We start from the raw sequence: 23,312 nt of genomic DNA on the forward strand, positions 1-23,312 counted from the left end.
ATTTTTCTAAAGCCAGTGCCTTTCTGTACTGCCTGGGCTGGTCTTGAGCTCATGTCCCCAAGTGATACTCCCGCCTCAGCCTCCCAAAGCACTGGGATTACAGGCATGAGCCACCAATGCCTGGTCTATAACCCCTTATTACATGGAAATGGAAGTGTGGAGTTAAGGAACTTGTCTAAGGCTTACAGAGCCAGGAAGTGGAGAAGTGGAGGGGCTAAGACTTGTATCCAGGCCCACAGCCATTGCTATGCTATCTTTTTTTTTTTTTTTAAGATGGAGTCTCATATTGCAGTGGTATGATCTCGGTTCACTGCAACCTCTGCCTCCTGGATTCAAACAATTCTCCTGCCTCAGCCTCCCGAGTAGCTGGGATTACAGGCATGCACCACCATGCCCAGCTATTTTTGTATTTTTAGTAGAGACAGGGTTTCTCCATGTTGGCCAGGCTGGTCTTGAACTCCCAACCTTAGGTGATCCACCCACCTCGGCGTCCCAAAATGCTGAGATTACAGGCGTGAGTCACCATGCCCGGCCTGAAAGATTTTTTTTTTACAGACAGGATCTTACTCTGTCGCCCAGACTGGAGTGCAGTGCCACAATCACAGCTCACTCAGCCTTGAACGACTGGGCTCAAGCTATCCTCCCACCACAGCCTCCTAAGTAGCCATGACTGTGTGAGCCACTGCACCTGGCTTCCAAATGCAATTTTTTTTTTTTTTTTTGAGACATTGTTTCGCTTTTGTTGCCCAGGCTGGAGTGCAATGGCGCTATCTTAGCTCCCTGCAACCTCCCCTTCCTGGGTTCAGGTGATTCTCCTGCCTCAGCCTCCCAAGTAGCTGGGATTACAGGCATGTGCCACCACGCCCAGCTAATTTTGTATTTTTAGTGGAGATGGGGTTTCACCATGTTGGTCAGGCTGGTGTCTAACTCCTGACCTCAAGTGACCCACCCGCCTTGGCCTCCAAAAGTGTTGGGATTACATGTGTGAGCCACCGCACCCGGCCCCACTTTTTTTTTTTTTTTTTTTTTTGAGACGGAGTCTTGCTCTGTTGCCCAGGCTGGAGTGCAGTGGCCGGATCTCAGCTCACTGCAAGCTCCGCCTCCCGGGTTTACGCCATTCTCCTGCCTCAGCCTCCCGAGTAGCTGGGACTACAGGCGCCCGCCACCTCGCCCGGCTAGTTTTTTTGTATTTTTTAGTAGAGACGGGGTTTCACTGTGTTAGCCAGGATGGTCTGTGATCTCCTGACCTCGTGATCCGCCCGTCTCGGCCTCCCAAAGTGCTGGGATTACAGGCTTGAGCCACCGCGCCCGGTCCCCCAGCCCCACTTTAAAACCCTCTTTAAAAAATTATTTCTTGGCCTGGCGCAGTGGCTCACGCCTGTAATCCCAGAACTTTGAGAGGCCGAGGTGTGTGGATCACCTGAGGTCGGGAGTTCGAGACCAGCCTGACCAACATGGAGAAACCCCATCTCTACTAAAAATACAAAAAAAATTAGCTGGGCATGGTGGCACATGCCTATAATCCCAGCTACTAGGGAGGCTGAGGCAGGAGAATTGCTTGAACCTGGGAGGCGGAGGTTGTGGTGAGCTGAGATAGTGCCATTGCACTCCAGACTGGACAACAAGAGTGAAACTCCGCCTAAAAAAAAAAAAAAAAAAAAAATTATTTCTTCATTCAGGCCAGGCATGGTGGCTTACTCTTGAAATCCCACCACTTTGGGAGGCTAAGGCAGGCGGATCACTTGAGGTCAGGAGTTTTTTGAGACCAACCTGGCCAACATGGTGAAAATACAAAAATTAGACAGGCGTGGTGGTGCACACCTGTAGTCCCAGCTACTTGGGAGGCCGAACCAGAATCGCTTGAAACTGGGAGGTGGAGGCTGCAGTGAGCCAAGATCGTGCCACTGCACTCCAGCCTGGACGAGAGAGTGAGATCCTGTCTCAAAAAAAAAAAAAAAAAAAAAAAAAATCAGCTGGGCACAGTGGCTCACGCCTATAATCTCAGCACTTTGGGAGGCCGAGGCGGTCAGGTCACAAGGTCAGGAGCTTGAGACCAGCCTGGTCAATATGGTGAAACCCTGTCTCTACTAAAAAATACAAAAACGAGTCAGGCGTAGTGACACATGCCTGTAGTCCCAGCTACTCAGGAAGGTGAGGCAGGAGAATTGCTTGAACCTGGGAGGTGGAGGTTGCAATGAGCCAAGATCATGCCACTGCACTCTAGCCTGGGTGACAGAGTGAGACTCCTATCTCAGAAAAAAAAAAAAAAATCATTTCTTCATTCATTAAAGATTTCATGAGTACATGAAGTATGCTAGGCCTTGATCCAGACCCTGGAGATTCATCAAGGAATGAAAAATAAAGGGGAGATAATCAATGAACAAAGTTCAGATATATGAAAGTGTGTGAAGTATTAAGGATACTCAGAAAGAACACTCAAGAATCAGCTGTGGGGACTGTGCCCCCTGCCCCAGATTACTGATGAAGCCACAAAGAAGTAGAAGTGACTTCAATTCCCAAAGCCCAATGCATGTATCTCCTGCTGCATACTTAGCCTAAGGCCAACATTGGCCCAGTGCAGTGGCTCATGCCTGTAATCCCAGCACTTTGGGAGGCTGAGACAGGACGATTGCTAGAGCCTAAAAATTTGAGACCAGCCTGGGTAACACAGTGAGACCCTCATACCTACAAAAAGAGAAAAAAAGAAAAACTAGCTGGGCATGGTGGTAAACACCTATAGTCCCAGCCACTCAGGAGGTTGAGGTGGGAGGACCACTTGAACCCAGGAGGTAGAGGCTGCAGTGAGCCATGATCATGCCACTGCACTCCAGAGCAAGACCCTGTTTAGAAAAAAAAAGACCAAAATTATCAACTTTTCTGTGGGTCGAGTATCTCAGGCTCAAGGTCTGCTATAAGGCTGCAATCAGCCTGTCAGCCAGGGGTACAGTTTCATCTGAAGGACTGCTTCCAAGCCCATTCAGGCAGCTGTTGTGGAGATTCAGTTGTTTGTGGGAACTGGACTGAGGGCCTCTGTCCTCAGTTTTCTTGACACATGGACCTCTACAGACAGCTCACAACATAGCAGCTGGATGTATCCCCACTTTGTACTCTCCCTCCATATCGCAGCCACAGGAGCAGGGCCACTGAGAAGCACATTTTTTCTTTTTCTTTTTTAAATTTTTGAGACAGAATCTCGCTCTGTCACCCAGGCTGGAGTGCAGTGGCACAATCGTGGCTTACTGCAACCTCCACCTTCCAGGTTCAAGCAATTCTTCTGCTTCAGCCTCCACGCAGCTGAGACTATAGGCACGTGCCACCATGCCCAGCTAATTTTTGTACATTTAGTAGAGACGGGGTTTCACCATATTGGCCACACTGGTCTCGATCTCCTGACCTCAAGTGATCCGCCCACCTCAGCCTCCCAAAGTGCTGGCATTACAGAGGTGAGGCACCACGCCCGGCCTCTTTTTTTTCATCTCTCACCTCCAAAGTGTGCTTCAGAGATCCACAGGCTGAGCATACTTCTCCAGAGGGTCTGCCTTGCTCCCAGGGACCCTCACCTCTAGACTGGCAAGTCCAAGCGTTTTTTTAGAAGAGAATGGACACACACAGGCTTGGGGCCAGGGAGGAGTTTGTCAGGGATGAAGACTAGGTCTGTGCCATGTCTACAAACCCAACACCAAGCACTATGAGCTCAGCTCAAATGCACCTTCTCAGAGGGGTTTTCTGGACCACTCATTACTGTTCCCAGCCCCACCATCCCCTTCACATCAGGCCTTTTTTTTTTTTTTTGGACGGATTCTTGGTCTGTTACCCAGGCTGGAGTGCAGTGGTGAGATCTCAGCTCACTGCAACCTCCATCTCCCGGGTTCAAGCGATTCTCCTGCCTTATCCTCCCGAGTAGCTGGGATTACAAGCACACACCACCACGTCTAACTAATTTTGTTGTTGTTCTTGTATTTTTAATAGAGACAGGGTTTCAGCATGTTGGCCAGGATGGTCTCGAACTCCTGATCTCAAGTGTTCCACCTACCTCAGCCTCCCAAAGTGCTGGGATTACAGGCGTGAGCCACCATGCCCGGCCCAGCCGAGGTTGTTTTTTGTTTTGAGATGGGGTCTCAGTCACCCAGGCTGGAGTACAGTCGTGCCATCATAGCTCACTGCAGCCTTGAACTGGGCTCCAGTGAACCTCCTGGTTCAGGCTCCCAAGTAGCTTGAGACTACAGGCATGTGCCACCACGCGTGGCTAACTTTTAATTTTTTTTTCTAGAGATGAAGTCTCGCTTTGTTGCCCAGGTTGGTCTCCTTGCCTCAAGCAACCATCCCACCTCGGCCTCTCAGTGTGCTGGCCCCACCACATCAGTTTTGTTTTCATCACAATATGATATTGGAAATTGTCCATTTTATTCATCACTGCATATCTTATCCCTACAAAAGTATGTAGCACACAATAGGTACTCAGCAAATATTTGCTGAACTTATTGAGTGTTTGCTAAGTGCCTGAAAGGGAGAGAGAGTGTGTGTTGGGGGATGGGTAATAACTACAAACATCATCATGGTATTAATATAGAGGGACTACTCTTTACACAGGAAGTAAACAAAACTCAGAGAGGGGACATCAACTGCCCATAGGCTAACAGCTAGGAAGTCCCCAGAAAGCAGAAACCAGGACCGGCTGACCACGGACCCCACATACTTAATAGCCAGTAGGCCGTGGTTGCCAGTGTGGTGGGCAAGATGTTTCCCCTTGCCTGTCAGCAATAAACATCATTTACTGCAGACGGCAATTCCTCTCGTTCCCACCTTTCCCATCACAAGAGGTCTGCATGGGGAGCTCTGTATCTTCACTGCTTCTGATACTGACATTCCTCGTGAATGGGAAGAGCAGAGCATGAGCAGGATTGGGTTTACAGCCTTGGCAGGAAAATAAGAATTTAGTATGTTTCACCAGGTTCATTAGTGGCTCACACCTGTAATCCCAGCACGTTGGGAGGCTGAGGTGGGTGAATCATTTGAGGTCAGGAGTTTAAGACCGTGACGCGGAGGTTGCAGTCAGCAGAAATCGCGCCACTACACTCCAGCCTGGGCGACAAGAGCAAAATTCCATCTCAATAAATAAATAAATAAATAAAAATAAAAATAAAAACTAGCCAGGCATAGTGGCAGGTGCCTGGAGTCCCAGCTACTTGGGAGGCTGAGGCAGGAGAATCGCATGAACCCGGGAGGCGGAGGTTCCAGTGAGCTGAGATCATGCCACTGCACTCCAGCCTGGGCGACAGAGTAGCTGGGATTACAGGCACATGCCTCCACACTCAACTAATTCTTGTATTTTTAGTAGACAGGGTTTCACCATCTTGGCCAGGATGGTCTCAATTTCCTGACCTCGTCATCCACCTGCCTTGGCTCCCAGAGTGCTAGGATTACAGGCTTAAGCCACTGCACCCAGCCTACTGTATTTAGTGGTAGATCTACCTTTTGCCAAAAGATTGCCTTTTTCCATGTACCTGGTGTGAGAAAGGGTTTTAATGTGTGCATGCGCATATATACATATATATATATATATACACACACACACACATATATACTTTTTTTTTTTTTTGAGATGGAGTCTCACTTTTTGTCGCCCAGGCTGGAGTGCAGTGGTGCGATCTCAGCTCACTGCAACCTCTGCCTCCCAAGTTCAAGCAACTCTTGTGCCTCAGCCTCCCGAGTAGCTGGGACTATAAGCATCTACCACCACGCCCAGCTAATTTTTTGTGCTTTTTTTTTTTTTTGAGACAGATTCTCGCTCTGTTGCCCAGGCTTCAGTGCAAGCCTGGATCACTGCAACCTCCAACTCCCAGGGGCAAGTGATTCTCCCACCTCAGCCTCATGGGTAGCTGGGATTGGCACCTACCATCATGCCAGGCTTACTTCTGTATTTTTGTAGACAGGGTTTCACCATGTTGGCCAGGCTAGTCTTGAACTCCTGACCTCAGCTGAGTCTCCCACCTTGGCCTCCCAAAGTGCTGAGATTACAGGCATGAGCCACCACGCCTGGCCAATTTTTTTTGTATTTTTAATAGAGATGGGGTTTCACCATGTTGCCCAGGCTGGTCTTGAACTCCTAAGCTGAGATAATCTATCCACCTCGGCCTCCCAAAGTGCTAGGATTATAGGCGTGAGCCACAGCACCGGGCCATGCGCATGTTATTTTTGGTCAATTTAAAATTCCCTAGGACAGGAGTGTGACAAACTGCTAAGGACAGTCCCCCCAGCCAATCTCCCGTTCTTTTCTTTTCTTTCTTTCTTTTTTTTTTTTTGAGACAGAGTCTTGCTGTCACCCATGCTGGGAGTGTAATGGTATGATCTTGGTTCACTGCAACCTCTGCCTCCCGGGTTCAAATGATTCTTCTGCCTCAGCCTCCTAAGTAGCTGAGATTACCGGCGCACGCCACCACACCTGGCTGATTTTGTGTTTTCAGTAGAGATGGGGTTTTCTCCATGTTGGCCAGGCTGGTCTTGAACTCCTGACCTCGTGATCTGCCCACCTCAGCCTCCCAAGGTGCTGGGATTACAGGCATGAGCCACCAAGCCCAACTCAATCTCCCTTTCTTTTTTTGTTTCTGAGACAGTCTCGCTCTGTGGCCCAGGCTGGAGTGGAGTGGCTCGATCTTGATTCACTGCAACCTCCACCTCCTGGGATCAAGCAATTCTCCTGCATCAGCCTCCTGAGTAGCTGGGATTACAGGCACGCACCCCCGTGCTTGGCTTATTTTTTTCATATTTTTAGTAGAGACAGGGTTTCACCATGTTGGTCAGGCTGGTCTTTAACTCCTGACCTCGTGATCTGCCCACCTCAGCCTCCCAAGGTGCTGGGATTACAGGCTGAGCCACCATGCCTGGCCCCAATCTCCCTTTCTTTTTTTTTTTTTTTTTTGAGACAGTCTCGCTCTGTCGCCCAGGCTGGGGTGCAGTGGCCGGATCTCAGCTCACTGCAAGATCCGCCTCCCGGGTTTTACGCCATTCTCCTGTCTCAGCCTCCCGAGTAGCTGAGACTACAGGCGCCCACCACCTCGCCCGGCTAGTTTTTTTTTTTTTGTATTTTTAGTAGAGACGGGGTTTCACCGTGTTAGCCAGGATGGTCTCGATCTCCTGACCTCGTGATCCACCCGCCTCGGCCTCCCAAAGTGCTGGGATTACAGGCTTGAGGCACCGTGCCCGGCCCCCAATCTCCCTTTCTTATCCAGAGTTGCAGCTGGGTATGCGGCTATACAGCCAAAAGTCACATATCCTAGACTTACCCGCAGCTAGACACTGCAGGGGAATTGGGGTCAGGCACCTGCCCGAGGCTCCTGGCTGGCCACTAGCCAGGAAGGTAGATCACCTGTGTGTGAGGTGGCCATACCCCTCATACCAGCATCAAGTCAGTAGCTCCCCAGGAGTGATCAAATGAGTCCAGGCACTGCCAAAAGTCAGAGTGGCATCCCGCTGAACTCTAGTAAGGAGTTCATTCAGGGGTTGCAAACTCGAACTCAAGACTGCCACTCCTACCACTCACACTCCGCGTGATTTCAGCAGCACCAAGTTTCCTGTATTAAATTCCTTTCTGCTTGAACTACCTACTGTGGTTTCTGTGGGGACATTGCTACAACAGGCTGCACTTTTGTGAAGGGTAGAAAAAGGTGAAGAAACACCTCTTCCTTAACACTCTTGTCATCTGCTAGAAAACTGGTGGTGTAAACATATAATATTCTTGTGCAGTACCCAACCTGCCTAACTGTACGTGGCAGCCCTGACTTTCCATTTCCTGACCTAGGATTCCATTTCCTGCTGTGAACTGGGATAATACACAAAACTGCCAAAGCAGTAATTGTAACCCAAGTTTGAACAATATTACCACACTATCCTGTGCTTCCCCAAGGTTGCAAACCTCAAAATGCCAAGAGGTCCAAAAACCCAGGATGGGCTGCTGAAGTGGAGGGAAAGGAACCATGAAGAGCAAGAATATCAAACAGACAAATGATTGTGAAAAACCAAACCTCAAAAAACCACTTTAATTCCGGCCTAACAGCGCCAGGTGCAATGTCTGGGGACAGACTCTGGGTACAATGCTGTGTGGCGACCACTCACTCACACACGGCTCCAAGAAGGCCCCCAAGCGGGGACTTACCTTCAGGGGGCTGAGCCAAGGGGGAAAAGGGTGGCCCCAGAACGGGGGAAGGGGCAGGCATGGGGGGAAAAGGTGCTACTTCTTGGCAAAGGAGATCTTCATGGCGTTGTTCTGCGTGATCTTAAAGCCCTGCAGGGCATCACGAGCTGCCCCTGCCTGTACCTCATTGTCAAACTCCACGAAGGCGATGTCATGCCGCCCAGGGACCAGGCGGACCTCCTTGAAGCCAGGGAATCTGAAAGAGAATGACAGACCTCAGGGACTCAGCATTTCTCCCTAACATAATGGCATCAAGTGGACACAGGCCAGAAATGATGCCATGTAGCCTCCAATGCACAGGACAGGGCCCCATTACTCAGAATTATCCAGCCCAAAATGCAGATAGTACTAAGTTGAAAAACTCTAATGTAAATATAGCATTTCATGAACAATTTAAACACAAACACCCATGCAACTGCAACCTAAATCAAGAAACAGTACACCGCAGTCCCCTGGGCCCTTCCTAAATCACAACCCACCCGCCATACCAATAATAACTGATATCCTCACTTTTTAGGAGAGAAAAGGTTTCACCATGTTGGTCTCGAACTCCTGACCTCAAGTAATCCAACTGCCTCAGCCTCCAAAGATACTGGGATTACAGGCATGAGCCACCACGCCCGGCCTTACCCTCACTTTTCTGATCTGCTGTTTCTAATTTCCCTCTTCTCATTCCATACTTCTTTCTCCATTAAGCAAACATCCTCATGTTTATTGGGTATCCTTTTTTCCACTGGCATTCTCAAATATACAGCTTTGTGGACATGCTGCAGATGTGCTACTGTTCTATATTTTTCAGGTTCTCACAATCTCCTCTTGGTACTATTATAAAGTTGCGCTCTCCGTTCTTCCAAGTGCCATGCAGTGCAGCATGGTGAGACGCTGCATGTAGCCCATCCCTTCTCCCAGACAGCCTTCAACTCCCCACCACAAACACTGTGATGAATGCTCCACTCACAGCCTCTGAAACAGAACCACCAGACGAACTCACCCACACCCACAACTTCACTCAACACCGGTGAACAGCCCCTCTCTACACGTCGCCGCACCGGACTCCACCCTGACGCCAGGCACAAGAGTTCACAAATCCCATCTCCCACACTTGCTGTTTTTGAGCACGCTGACTTCTGCCAGTCTTAACCAGTGTTCAAGGACATCTCAATGTAGTTTTACGTGTACGTTACCTTGTATGCCCCCATTTTCAGGGCTGGGAAAATGAGGCCCAGAGCCGGACTCCCTCAGCCCTCAATTAAGGCTGAAAAAAGCCGGCAAGCCCTGGCCATGGAGACCTTTCCAGCCTCATCCCCGTGTCCCCCACAGGCCATGGGCCCAGCCACAGCCTCCTCCTTTCACATCTTTGGTCGCTGTCCCTCCTGCAAAGTCTCACTTGGCTCAGAGCTCTGCTGGCAGAGTTCTGAGGCCTGTTTCCATGGAGATGCCTCCTGGCCATCACCCTCCAGGGACCACCCAGCCACAGGCCCCACTTACTGATTGAAAAGCATGGACAGCATGAGCTCGTTGGTCTCCTCTGGCAAGTTGGTGAGGAACAAGATGTGATTCGGTGGATTCTCGGAAAGCTGCGAGGGTGTAGGGGAGTCGGTGAGCACAGGAGCCCTGAACCCAGTGGGAGACCCCTAGTACTGCCCCTTCCTCCATCCCTCACACTGCTTGAATTCATTCTGGTACTTTCTCCCAACATACCACATATTGTTGCCTGTCTGCCTCCCACCTCTTTGGCCCCACAGACTGTAGGCCACAGGACAGCAGAGGTTTCTGTCTCAGTCCCTGCTGCAGCCCTACAGTGCAGAACGGGGCCTGGCACATAAGCAGGTGCTCAATAGCTCGTGGAATCAATCTAGGTGCTGGCACCACTCCAGCCTACCCTAACCTTCCGGACCCTCCAACCAGATGCCAATTCCTCTCTGCCCAGGGCCCAACCCCACTGCTACTTCCTCATTCAGTACCACCTCCTCAGGGGGCCTACCCAGACCACCCAACCTACAACAGCCCCCAGATTGGTCCCTTTCTAGGCCTGTATTCTGACTATTTACATGAGACCTGGTGGGATGGGACTAGATACTCACAGGTTGGGCAGGGGGCATCTGTCCTGGCATAAGCTGCTGCGGGGGCATGGCCCCTGGTGGGATCTGGCCAGGTGCAAGGCCTGGCGGTGGGATCATGCCAGGGGGCGGCATGTAGGGCGGCTGGCCCGGCATGTGGTGCATAATGCGGGGCGCCTGAGTCATCGGCGGCATGCCCTGTGGAGAGAGGGAGGACACAGTGTGGTTACAGCAGCCCCGGGAGACACAGAAGAGGCCATCAGAGCAAACCCAGCAGGTGAGAGATATAAGGAAAAACAACCAGAAAGAGGCAAAAAAGGCACCCAGAGAGGGCTGGACAGAACAAAACAAACCCAGGGTCTAGTGGGACATTAAATCAGAAAGAGTTCAATGCTATTTGGGAGTTAAATGCTGGCAGAGTTCTGAGGTCTGTTTCCATGGAGATGGCTCCTGGCCATCACCCTCCAGGAACCACCCAGCCACAGGCTGGGAGGAGGGAGGCCGAGGTAGGAGGATTGCTTGAGCACAGGAGGTCAAGACTGCGTGCAGTGAGCCCTGATTATGCCACAGCACTCCAGCCTGGGAGGCAGAGCAAGACCCTGTCTCTTAAGAAACAAAATCAAAAGAGGGGAGAGATGGAAAGGGACAGTCAGGGCAGGTGCAGAAAGAAATGTGTGGTAGGCCGGGCGCGGTGGCTCACTCCTATAATCCTAACACTTTGGGAGGCCGAGGCAGGCACATCACCTGAGGTCAGGAGTTTGAGACCAGCCTAGGCAACATGGTGAAACCCCATCCCTACTAAAAACACAAATATTAGCCAGGCGTGGTGGTGGGCACCTGTAATCCCAGCTACTAGAGCGGCTGAGGCAGGAGAATCACTTGAACCTGGCAGAAGGTTGGAGTGAGCCAAGATTACGCCACTGCACTCCAGCCTGGGCAACAAAGTCTCTGTCCCAAAAAAACAAAAACAAAGAAGGGCAGAGATGTAAAGGGACACTCAGGGCAGGTGCAGAACGAAACGCATGGCAGCAAGGGGAAGAGGGGAGACAACAGATGGCAGGTAGCACACTCGGGCTGGAAACACAATCTGAAGTCAAAAGTGGACAGAAAACTAGGTGCAGTGAAGAGGAGAGAAGTTAACAACAGGAGTCGACAGTAATCCAGACACCATCACCAACTTGGAGAAAGTGAGTGGCATCGAATAGAGCACGACCCAGTCAGAGCCACGAGAATCATGAAAGCCAGAGAGACACAGAGGCTCAGAGACCTAAGGAGTGGGCCTGGTGCGTCCATCTTTTTCTTGTACTCAGTGCTTTTTGTATCCTGTTTGGAAAACAGGATGTTTCCACTTTTCATGCCCTCACCAAGGTCATGAAGACATTTTCCTGTTTTCTTCTAGAAACTTTATTGTGTGAGGGCTGGGTGCAGTGGCTCACGCCTGTAATCCCAACGCTTCAGGAGGCTGAGGAGGGCGGATCACTTGAGGTCAGGAGTTCGAGACCAGCCTGGCCAACATGGTGAAACTCTGTCTCTACTAAAAACACAAAAATTAGCTGAGTGTGGTGGCACATGCCCGTAGTTCCAGCTACCCGGGAGGCAGGGGCAGGAGAATCGCTTGAACCCAGGAGGCGGAGGTTGTAGAGAGCTGAGATTGCACCACTGCACTCCAGTCTGGACTACAGAGCGAGACTGTCTCAAAAAAAAAAAAAAAAAAAAAAACAAAGAAAAAGAAAAAAGAGAAAAAAGAAGCTATACTGTGTGAGCTGTCACATTTGGATCTGCGATTCACTTCAAGTTACATTTTGCATATAGTATGAGACAGGGCTAATTTTTTCTCCTTGCAGATATCCAACTGCCCCGCATCATGAACTAGGGGAAAAAATTCCTTTCCTTAGTCAAGTGCAGTGGTACCTTCATCACACATCAAGTAATTGTACAAGTGTGGCTGTGCCTAGACTCTTCATATCCTGTCCCCTTGGTCTGTCTTCCTACCCTTCTGCCAACTGTATATCATCCTGGTTGGTTGCTGCAGATTTTTTTTTTTTTTTTGCACATGGACATGGTGGCATATGCCTGTGATTCAGCTACTTGGGAGGCTAAGGCAGAAGATCACTTGAACTCAAGAGGCAGAGGTTGCAGTGAGCCGAGATTGCACCACTGCATTCCAACCTGGGGAGACAGATTGACTGAGACTCCCTCTCAAAAAAAAAAAAAAGAAAAAAGAAAAAAAAGAGACAAGATCTCACTCTTTCACCCAGGCTGGAGTGCAGTGGCAAAACCATTGTTCACTGCAGCCTCGACCTCCAGTCCTCAAGCAATCCTCCCACTTCAGCCTCCTGAGCCACTGGGACTACAGGAATGAGTCACCACGCCCGGTTCTCTATTTTATTCTTTGTAGAGATGAGGTCTTGCTATTTTATGGAGGCTGGTCTTGAACTCCTGACCTAAAGAAATCCTCCTGCCGGGCGTGGTAGCTTACGCCTGTAATCCCAGCACTTTAGGAGGCCGAGGAGGGCAGATCACGAGGTCAGGAGATCGAGATCATCCTGGCTAACACAGTGAAACCCCGTCTCTACTAAAAATACAAAAAAATTAGCCGGGCGTGGTGGCGGGCGCCTGTAGTCCCAGTTGCTGGGGAGGCTGAGGCAGGAGAATGGCGTGAACCCGGGAGGTGGAGCTTGCAGTGAGCCAAGATTGCGCCACTGCACTCCAGCCTGGGTGACAGAGCGAGACTCTCTGTATCAAAAAAAAGAAATCCTACTATTTTGGCCTCCCAAAGTGCTGGGATTACAGACATGAGCCACTGGGTCCGGCCTGGTTGCTGGAGCTTCCCCTGGTCATGCAGGTCCGGGTGCTTTATTATCCTCGCCTGGCTTAGCCTTGTATTTCCATACATTTAGAAAGAGCCAATCAGTGTCCAGTGTTTACCAAAATACCTGTTGGGATTTTGACTGCAATCACGTTGAATCTTCAATTAATTTGGATGGAACTGACCTCTTGACAATACTGAGTCTTTCTATCCATTGCTGAATCTCTGATTTCTCCCAGCTGAGTTCTGTGATTTCAGTGTAGTCGTTCTGCAAACCTTTTGTTGGATTTACCCCTCAGTGCTACTTTTCAATGTGAAGTCTACTTGTCTGTTACTGGCATATAAAAATAAAACTGGGGGTCGGCCATGGTGGCTCATGCATGTAATTCTAGCACTTTCGGAGGCTGAGACAGTGAGTTTGAGACTAGCCTGGGTGATACGGCTAAGCCCTGTCTCTACAAAAAATGCAAAAGTGAGCTGGGTGGGGTGTGGCACGCACCAGCAGCTCCAGCTGCTAGGGAGGCTGAGGCGGAGGTTGCAGTGAGCTGTTATGGCACCAATCTGTGATGCACTCCAATCTGAGTGACAATGAGACCATGTCTCAAAAATAATATTAATAAATAATTAAACTCATTTTGTCCATATTGCCCTTATATCCAGCAACCTTTCTAAATGAAGTTCACTTATTAATCCTAACAGTTGCTTAGTAGACACTTGGACTTTCTTTTTTTTTCTTTCTTTTTTTTTTTTTTTGAGACAGAGTCTTGCTCAGTCCCCCAGTCTGGAGTGCAGTGGCGCGATCTCAGCTCACTGCAAGCTCCGCCTCCCGGGTTCCCGCCATTCTCCTGCCTGAGCCTCCCAAGTAGCTGGGACTACAGGCGCCTGCTGCCACGCCCTGCTAATTTTTTGCATTTTTAGTAGAGACGGGGTTTCGCCGTGTTAGCCAGGATGGTCTCGATCTCCTGACCTCATGATCCGCCCACCTCGGCCTCCCAAAGTGCTGGGATTACAGGCGTGAGCCACCGCGCCCGGCCTGACACTTGGACTTTCTACATGCACAATGAGTTACAAGACACAGGCGACAAAATCAAGGCCATGGAGAGAGTGAAATCAAGGCCATGGAGAGAGCGAAATCAAGTCACAGCCATGAAGAAAGACTTTGAGAAACATTCACAAGGAGGGAACAAGCGTTTCAAGAGGATATAGCATAATCTAGGTGCTCAACACCCCAAAAGGGAGACAGACACATATCTCTATAAGGAAACAGAAAGGAGGGGTCTGAAGCCCCAAGTGGAGCTCTCCCCACCCTGTCCCAAAGCCAGTCCATGTGGCTGAGGAAGGCCTGGCAGTGGGAGGGCTGGTCTCTGCGGCTTGGCTTACTGGGACAGGCCCCTGGACAGCCCCCACCACGGGGGCGGCTCCCCCGCCTTGCACAGCCTTCTTAGTGGCTGGGGTCTCCTGGCTCTTGGGCTTCCTCTTCTCCCGCTTGCGGTCCCGCTCCACGAAGGTGCCTTTCATCTTGGCAATGATATCTGAGTCAGTCTTGGCGTACTGGATACGCTACCAAAACAGAGAGCAGAACGGGTTAAGAGCATGGATTCAGAGCCCAATTGCCAAGATTCAAAACTGGACCTTTATCAGGGGCCAGGTGCTGTGGCTCATGCCTGTAATCCCAGCCCTTTGGGAGACTAAAGGGAGCAGGTCACTTGAGGTCAGGAGGTGGAGATCAGTTTGGCCATCGCAGCGAAACCCCATTTCTTTGTCTCTGTCCCTCTCTCTTTTTCTTTTTCTTTCTTATTTTGAGACATTGTCTTGCTGTGTCACCCAGGCTAAAGTGCAGTGATGCAATCTCAGTTCACTGCAACCTCCGCCTCCCGGGTTCAAACAATTCTGCCTCAGTCTCACTACTAGCTGGGATTACAGGCACCCACCACCACGCCCGGCTAATTTTTGTATTGTTAGTAGAGACAGGGTTTCACCATCTTGGTCAGGCTGGTCTTGAACTCTGGACCTCGTGATCCATCCACCTCAGCCTCCCAAAGTGCTGGGATTACAGGCACCAGCCACCGTGCCTGGCTGGGAAACGCCATTTCTACCAAAAATACAAAAATTAGCTGGGCACTACTACTCAAGAGGTTGAGCCAGGAGAATCGCTTGAACCCAGGAGTCGAAGATTGCAGTGAGCTGAGATCGCGCCAGTGCACTCCAGCCCAGGCAACAGAGCAAGTCACTGTCTCAAAAAACAAAACAAAACAAAAACAAGAAACAAAAAAATCAGACCTTATCAGGAGCTTACTGAGGAACACAGAAACATAAATATCTTGGCCTTAACTTCCTTGTCTGAAAAACGGGGATTATGATACCTCCCACTTCAAAGGACTGTTATGAGGACTAAATGAGTTAAAGTGCTTGGAACAGTACCTGATACACAGTAAGTAAGTGTTCAGTAGAAAGGTTGTTGGTATTTTCAAGGGAAGCTGGAACAGCAATAAACATCAGGCCAAAGGCCCGAGGAGACAATGCTAGGAGAGGAGTGCAGTGCAGGGGCATTTCCTGTCACACAAGAATACACCTCAGTCTTCCAGGTTCAATCTCATTCACTTAGCTGTTTAAGGAGAACCTGCCAGATGCCAGGCGCAATTCGAGGCTCTGGGAATAAAGCAATGAACAAAATAGACAAAAACCCCTCTTTCATGGTGCTTATTCAGTAGGGGAAGGTATGTTAAACATTCTTAGTGTGGCACAGTAGCTCACGCCTGTAATCCTAGCACTTTGGGAGGTTGACGCTGGCAGATCACTGGAGCTCAGGAGTTGGAGACCAGCCTGGGCAGCATGGCGAAACCCCATCTCTACTAAAAATACAAAAATCAGTGTTTCCAGGGGAGATAGCATCGTCTATCTCATCAAAAGTAAAAAAATAAATAAATAAAATAAACTTTAAAAAAATTTAAAGATTTTTTAAAATTTATTTTTATTTTTTGATACAGTGGTGCGATATTGGCTCACTGCAACCTCTGACTCCCGGGTTCAAGCAATTCTCCTGCCTCAGCCTCCCAAGTAGCTGGGATTACAGGTGCCAGCCATCACGCCTGGCTGATTTTTGTATTACAGGCATGAGCCACCATGCCCAGCCAAATATATATATATGTATTTTGAGACACAGTCCCGCTCTGTTGCCCAGGCTGGAGTGCAGTGGCAGGATCTCGGCTCACTGTAACCTCCGACTCCCAAGTTCAAGCAATTCTCCTTCCTCAGCCTCCCAAGTAGCTAGGACTACAGGCGCATGCTGCCACGCCCCGCTAATTTTTGTACTTTAGTAGACGGAGTTTCACGGTGTTGCCCAGGCTGGTCACAAACTCCTGAGCTCAGGTAAACTGCCTGCCTCGGCCTCTGAAAGTGCTGGGATTACAGGCGTGAGCCACCGCACTCAGCCAAAAAAAAAGATTTTTAAATGAGGCAAGGTGCAGTGGGAGCCTGGTCCAGTCTCACCTTGGCGAATGAACCCTAATATCCCCTCCTCTAATCCAGGCCCGCCCAGTCTCCTATAACATTTTACACACCCACACAGCCTCCGTACCCACAATGCTCACCATGGGCTTGTCATAGAAGGGGAAACCCTGCATGGAGCGCAGGGCGTTGGTGGCGCTGCTGACCTCCTTGAAGATGACAAAGGCCTGGCCCCTCATCTTTAGGCTCCGTGATACCAGGATATCCAGGATCTGGCCAAACTGGGAGAAGATGGCGTACAGGGACTTTTTTAGCTCTGCAGTGGGGAAAGAAAAGACGTTTGAGCTCCCCTTGATAGAAGAAGCACAGCCCAGATAGAAGACCATCAGCCAATTGACAGGGTACCCAGAATGCCTCGGGTCCATAATCTCTCAAGACCTAACAATCACTGAAGCGACCAGGAACCACTCAAGTAGCCAGGTACACTCTTCTGTAAGATGTGCTTACAGAGAGCTGCTATATAACGAACATGTGCACATACATGCAAAGTGCTCAGGACAGCATCCGATATATAGTAAACGCTCAGTAAATATGAGTGATTCTTTTCATTGCCACCAGCACCCTGACACAGGCCTGCATAACGTGGCCCTGGCCGATTTCCCCCAACTCGTTCCTGCCCACATTCCACTGTGCTCCTGAGTCCCCAACCACACTGGTCCCTAGGTCTGACATACCAATTCTGCCCCAGGGCCTTTGCACTGGCTGTTCCCTTTACCTGGAACATCCCTCCCCTGAGGTTTACATGGCGGCCACCTTCTAGTCACCCAAGTCTCAGAGGAAACGTTGCCACCTCTGACCACCATGTCTAAATGTCTTCCCATGTCATTCTTACTCTAATTCCTTTTCTTTCATGACTATTTCCCACCTCCTGTCATGGTACGTTAACTTGTCTACCTTGCCTGAGGAGCAATAAGCCTGTCCCATTTGTTTACTGCAGTATCTCCATGCCTAGCACAGACTCCACCACACATTTTTATTTTTATTTTTTTGGCAACAAGGTCTCACTTTGTCACCCAGGCTGGAGTGCAGTGGCATGATCATGATTCACTGTAGCCTCAACCTCCCAGACTCAAGTGATCCTACCACCTCAGCCTCCTGAGTAGCTGGGACCACAGGAATATGCCACCATGCCCAGCTAACTTCTGGATTTTGTGCAGATACGGGGTCTTGCTATGTTGCCCAGGCTGGTCTTGAACTCCTGAGCTTAAGGAATTAGCCCACCTTGGCCTCCCAAAGTGCTGGGATTACACAAGTGTGCCACCACACTTGGCTACAAACATTTGACTACAGACACCATCAAGTGCTTTTTTTAGACAGGGTCTCCTTCTGTTGCTCAGGCTGGAGTTCAGTGGCATGATAATAGCTTACTGCAGGCTCGACCTCCCAGGCTCAAGCAATCTTCTCACCTCAGCCTCCCAAGGAGTTGGGACTACAGGCACGCAACACGACGCACGGCTAATTTTTTATTTTTTTGTAGATGCAATCTCCTATGTTGCCCAGGTTGGTCTTGAACTCCTGGGCTCCAGTGATCCTCCTGCCTTGGCTTCCCAAAGTGCTGGGATTACAGGCATGAGTCATCGCACCCCCATCAAATGCTTTCTAGAGCTAACTTCCTCACAGCAACCCCATGAAGTGGCAACAATGACTGTCCCAGTTTTACTCAAATGGAAACAGGTTCTCAGAGGATTCCTCACTGGACCAGGGCAACAATTTGGAGGGCACAAGGGCATGGCAGAGCCCAGTCCACAAATTCCATCTGAATCCGGTACCACCACATCTCACCAGCAAAGGGCATCACTTGACAGCAAGTGGGATTCAAGCTCAACAAGAATGGACTCCCTCTCACCACCCAGGTCTGCAAAGGGTACCAATGTCTTATGCAAAGTAGATGGCTGAGATGGCCAAGCATGGTGGCCCACACCTGTAATCCCAGCACTTTGGGAGGCCGAGGTGGGCAGATCCTTTGTGCTCAAGAGTTCAAGACCAGCCTGGGCAATATGGTGAAACCCTGTCTCTACAAAAGATACAAAAATTAGCCAAGCATGGTGGTGCATGCCTTGTGGTCACAACTACTTGGGAGGCTGAACTGGGAGGATCACTCTAGCCTGGGAGGCAGAGGTTGAAGTGAGCCATGATCCCACCACTGGACTTCAGCCTTCATAAAAACTGGCCTAGCATTCATGCCTGTAATTCCAGCACTTTGGGAGGCTGAGGCAGATCACTTGAGGTCAGGAGTTCAAGACCAGCCTGGCCAAGACGGTGAAACCCCATCTCGACTAAAAAGGCCAAAAAAAAAAAAACAAAGAAAAAAAGAAAAAATTAGCTAGCTGTGGTGGAGTGCACCTGTAATCCCAGCTACTTGGGAGGCTGAGGCAGGAGAATAGCTTGAACCAGGGAGGCAAAAGTTGCAGTGAGCAGAGATTATGCCACTGCACTCCAGCCTGGGCAACAGATTGAACGTCCATCTCAAAAAAAAAAAAACGTTGAGCTGAAGCAGAACCCACTTGGTAAAATAGATACTAGGCAGTAAAGAAGCAAGAAAATGTGTGCAGGCTGGGTGGGAGCAGGGACAGCAATCAAGGTTGTTTTTAAGCAATTAGTCAAAAAGTCTCCTGGGGGTAACATTTCTGGTTTTCTTCTCCATACTCCAGCCCCATGAATCTCATTCAGACTTCACTCATTCCACTGGACTCTGGGCCTCTCTCTACTCTCCAGCCTCCTCTTGCCCATTCGCATTTACCCTCCACAGTTGGGAGGATAGTCCATCAGGGAGGCAACCAGGACAGGGAAGCAAGCTGGCTCCCCAACACCCTCAGGGCAAAGTCTGACGCCTCATAGCCACGAGCCACCAGTGCACAGCTCACAGCTCGCTGGAAGCTTCTCCATGATTTACAGGCCTCTAGGCCTCAGGCCCACAAAACTACTTGTAATACCCAGAATGTGCCAGGCTCTTTTACCCCTAAACATCTGCACAAGCTGGCCCAAGTTAATAACACTCTTCTCCCTCAATGTAACATAAATACTACTTACTCTACCTGGCAGGCTCTCCAAAACGTCTCCTTTGCCAGGAAGCTGAATGGATCCCTCTGTCTTTCTAAGGTCCCAATCCCAGCCCTCAACACTCGGCCTAAGCCTCCTGCATGATGGCCCTGACTACTCTGGGCTGTCACTGTCCTAAAGAACCAGGGTTCCAGTCGGGCGCAGTGGCTCACGCCTATAATCCCAGCACTTCGGGAGGCCGAGGCAGGTGGATCACAAGGTCAGGAGTTCGAGACCAGCGTAGCCAAGATGGTGAAACCCTGTCTCTGCTAAAAATACAAAAATTAGCCAGGCATGGTGGCAGGTGCCTGGAATCCCAGCTACTCAGGAGGCTGAGGCAGAGAACTGCTTGAATCCGGCAGGCGGAAGTTGCAGTAAGCTGAGATTGCACCACTGCATTCCAGCCGGGGCAACAGAGTGACACTCCGTCTCATTTAAAAAAAAAAAGAAAAAAAAAAAGAACCAGCGTTCTATGTCACCAGTGTGTCCCCAGCACTGCCCAATAATGGTTGGGCACCACACTCTAAAAGCACATGCAAAATTTACATTCCTGGTTCTGTTTTCTTTTTTTCTTTTTACAGTGCTGCAGTTTCAGCTCACTGCGACTTCTGCTTCCCAGGGTTCAAGTGATTCTCCTGCCTCAGCCTCCCGAGTAGCTGGGACTATAGGTGTGCGCTGCCACACCCAGCTTATTTTTGTATTTTTAGTAGACACGGGGTTCCACCATCTTGGCCAGGCTGGTCTTGAACTCCTGACCTCAAATGATCTGCCCACCTCAGCCTCCCAAAGTGCTGGGATTACAGGCGTGAGCCAGTACCCCAGCTGCTGGTTTTGCTTTCTTCAAGAGCAACTTCACTGGTGACCTCAAACTGAATCCCAGTAAGTTCCTTCGGTTCTCCTGACAATTTTCTAGAAGTGATAAGAGCTAACATTTATCCAGCCCTTACTAGCTGCCAGTTACCATAAAAAAGAAATACTGCAAGGTTTAGCTAATTTAATCTCACCCAACATCCATGCAAAAAAGGTATTATGATTTTGCTCAATTTTTAGATGTAGAAAATGAGATTCAATAAAGGTGATAATTTACTTGAGAACATGAGAGGGTCTTTCTGATTTCAATAACTGAGTTCTTTTTTTTTTTTTTTTTTTTTTCGTTTTTTCAGATAGTTTCTTGCTCTGCCCAGGCTGCAGTGCAGTGGTGCAATCATAGCTCACTGCAGCCTCAATCTCTCTAGCTCAAGCGATCCTCCCACCTCCGCCTCCTGAGTAGCTGGGACCACAGGCATACCCCACCCATGGCCAGCCTTTTTTTTTTGTAGAGACAAGGTCTCGTTTTGTTGCCCAGGCTGATCTTGAACTCCTGTGTTTAAGTGATTCTCCTGCCTCTGCCACCCAAAATGTTAGGCTCACAGGTCTGAGCCACCACGCCCGGCCAAAAATTGGGTTCTTAAGCAGAATTCTATACCGGTGGCTTCAACTACTTTACTTGCTATGTGACCCTGGGCAAGTCACATCACCCTGTCTCAGTTTCTTTTCCCTTTCTTTTTTGAGACGGAGTTTTGCTTTTGTTGCCCAGGCTGTAGTGCAATGGTGTGATCTCGGCTCACTGCAACCTCCGTCTCCCGGGTTCAAGCGATTCTCCTGCCTCAGCCTCCAGAGTAGCTGGGATTACAGGCATGCGCCACCACCACGCCCACCTAATTTTGTATTTTCAGTAGAGACAGGGTTTCTCCATGTTGGTCAGACTGGTCTCGAACTCCCGACCTCAGGTGATCGGCCCGCCTCAGCCTCCTAAAGTGCTGGGATTACAGGAGTGAGCCACCGCGCCCTGCCTCAGTTTGTTAGTTGAGGAATGGGAATAACAATAGCCTTCTTCCTACAAGCTTGTTGTGAGAATTCAATGTAATCAAGATTTATATAAAAGCACACAGACCAGCCCATGATACAGAGCGTTAGCCACCATTACGGTACATTTTCATTGCGAGTTGATCACCGAAAAAGCCGGTGACTAAGAAAACCTCAGTCCTTGCCCTCATGGAGCTCAAAGGCCACTGGGAGGAGAGAGAGGAGAGGGAGCCCCACGACAGCTCAGAGGAATCAGGGCTTGATGGGAGATGGCCTCAGCGTATGGGAAGTCAGCGGCAGCCACGTGAAGGGACAGGGGAAGGCTTCCTGGAGGAAGGGTCCCGTGACCTCAAACCTTGTTTAAGACGAGCAACAATGACCAGGTTAAAGGGCAGAGTGTAAGATGAACTAATAGAGTGTTGAAGACAGGAAGTAGTTTGTGTAAAGGCCAAGGGGTTAACTCGAAGTTTGGCTGAAGGAACACTTAGAGAAGCGGGTGCAGGGGGTGGAAGAGGGACCAGCCCGTGCGGGACAGTCTGGAGTCCGGACTATCCCGAGAACTCACCATCTTTCTTGATCTTCTCATTGAGGTTGTTGATATAAATAGTGTGGTTAGGGCGGGTCTCGGGAACTGCCATGGAGTGAAGTGTTGAGGTAAGGCTTAAAGGAGGAAAAACGTGACTTTAGCCCTGGGTTTCGCCAAATCCTTTGTCCCACCGTTGGCTGCTCAAGGATCTTCCTCCCAAAAGGAAGTCAGGTAAGGCGGGAGTAGGGGGAAGGACCGAGGCAAAGCGCGGGCAACAAAGCGTGCGTAGGACCCGCTTCTCCAGCCCGCGTGCAGAGGGAACTCTCGAGAGATTTACTACGACTTCCAGGATGCTCTACGCGACCCCGTGGGCGGAGCGCCCTAAATGGCGACTCCCATTGGCCCACGCATTCGAAGGGCAGTCCCGGAGAAAAACCCGGATGTGGGAGACAGTATAGAAAAACGGGGACAAGGCCGGGCGCGGTGGCTCAAGCCTGTAATCCCAGCACTTTGGGAGGCCGAGACGGGCGGATCACAAGGTCAGGAAATCGAGACCATCCTGGCAAACACGGTGAAACCCCGTCTCTACTAAAAAAAAAAAAAAATACAAAAAACTAGCCAGGCGAGGTGGCGGGCGCCTATAGTCCCAGCTACTCGGGAGGCTGAGGCAGGAGAATAGCGTGAACCCGAAAGGCGGAGCTTGCAGTGAGCTGTGATCCGGCCACTGCACTCCAGTTTGGGCGACAGAGCGAGACTCCGTCTCAAAAAAAAAAAGAAAAAAAAAAAAACGGGGACAGGTTTTGGGCAGCCTGGCCTCGAGCAGCAAGTTTCCTGAGACAAGTCCAGGAAGGCCCGGACGCCAAGCTACCGCTCGCCCGCCGCTGATGATGGTTTGCACCCAAGGTTACCTTCCGACAGGACCGCAGTTCTCTCAAGCGGCACCTGCTACTTTCCTGAGACCAAACCACCAAGCTGTCTCTCCTGGCACCGCCCCTGCCTTTCTGCCAGGCAATCCCCGCGCGGAAACGCAGTAGCTTGACCAATCAGAGCTAGTCTCGTTTCTGGGCTCAGCTCTTGCCAATCAAAATGATATTTGAGTTCCCGCCTAGGTAGAAAAACCCCGCCCGACCTCCTGAAAGCCCACCTCCTTCCGTGACTCCCGGGTCTACGGACCAATCAGTGAAGGTCACTAGTATTTTGCCAATCGGGACGCGTCTGGCGCTGTGGTGTCTTCCGGAGGCAATGCTTTTTGAAGTCCCGCCTCTTCCCCCCGAGAGCCGCGTTTCCTGTCACGTGATCGCCAAATGGGCTGGCACTGTTGCGTGTGATACCCCG

The 23,312-nt window shown here is 50.1% G+C and overlaps 1 protein-coding gene across 2 annotated transcripts; it reads right to left on the reverse strand.

The window, feature by feature from the left end:
- Positions 1 to 8,005: 8,005 nt before the first annotated feature.
- Positions 8,006 to 22,995, reverse strand: SNRPA (small nuclear ribonucleoprotein polypeptide A). Of its 2 annotated transcripts, XM_010380829.2 has the most exons (7): positions 22,886 to 22,995; positions 22,017 to 22,111; positions 16,651 to 16,823; positions 14,441 to 14,620; positions 10,276 to 10,449; positions 9,680 to 9,768; positions 8,006 to 8,387 (listed from the first exon to the last, which is right to left on the reverse strand). In XM_010380829.2, exons 2-7 carry the CDS (start codon positions 22,087 to 22,089, stop codon positions 8,228 to 8,230), a joined length of 849 nt encoding a protein of 282 aa, XP_010379131.1. In that variant the 5' UTR covers positions 22,090 to 22,111; positions 22,886 to 22,995; the 3' UTR covers positions 8,006 to 8,227. The 2 variants fall into 2 exon arrangements, with proteins under 2 accessions (XP_010379131.1, XP_010379130.1); XM_010380828.2 differs by lacking the exon at positions 22,886 to 22,995 and having other exon boundaries at positions 22,017 to 22,439.
- Positions 22,996 to 23,312: the final 317 nt, after the last annotated feature.

This window comes from Rhinopithecus roxellana, chromosome 12 (assembly GCF_007565055.1).
Source record: "Rhinopithecus roxellana isolate Shanxi Qingling chromosome 12, ASM756505v1, whole genome shotgun sequence".
Taxonomy (NCBI): Eukaryota; Metazoa; Chordata; class Mammalia; order Primates; family Cercopithecidae; genus Rhinopithecus; species Rhinopithecus roxellana.

Excerpts from the sequence above, each read along its gene's own strand:
- SNRPA (XM_010380829.2), bottom strand. The coding sequence starts at position 22,089 with ATGGCAGTTCCCGAGACCCGCCCTAACCACACTATTTATATCAACAAC. Across the intron at positions 16,824-22,016 it reads TGAGAAGATCAAGAAAGATG|AGCTAAAAAAGTCCCTGTAC; the intron begins GTGAGTTCTCGG and ends TCCCCACTGCAG. Across the intron at positions 10,450-14,440 it reads CTGTCCAGGGGCCTGTCCCA|GGCATGCCGCCGATGACTCA; the intron begins GTAAGCCAAGCC and ends CTCTCTCCACAG.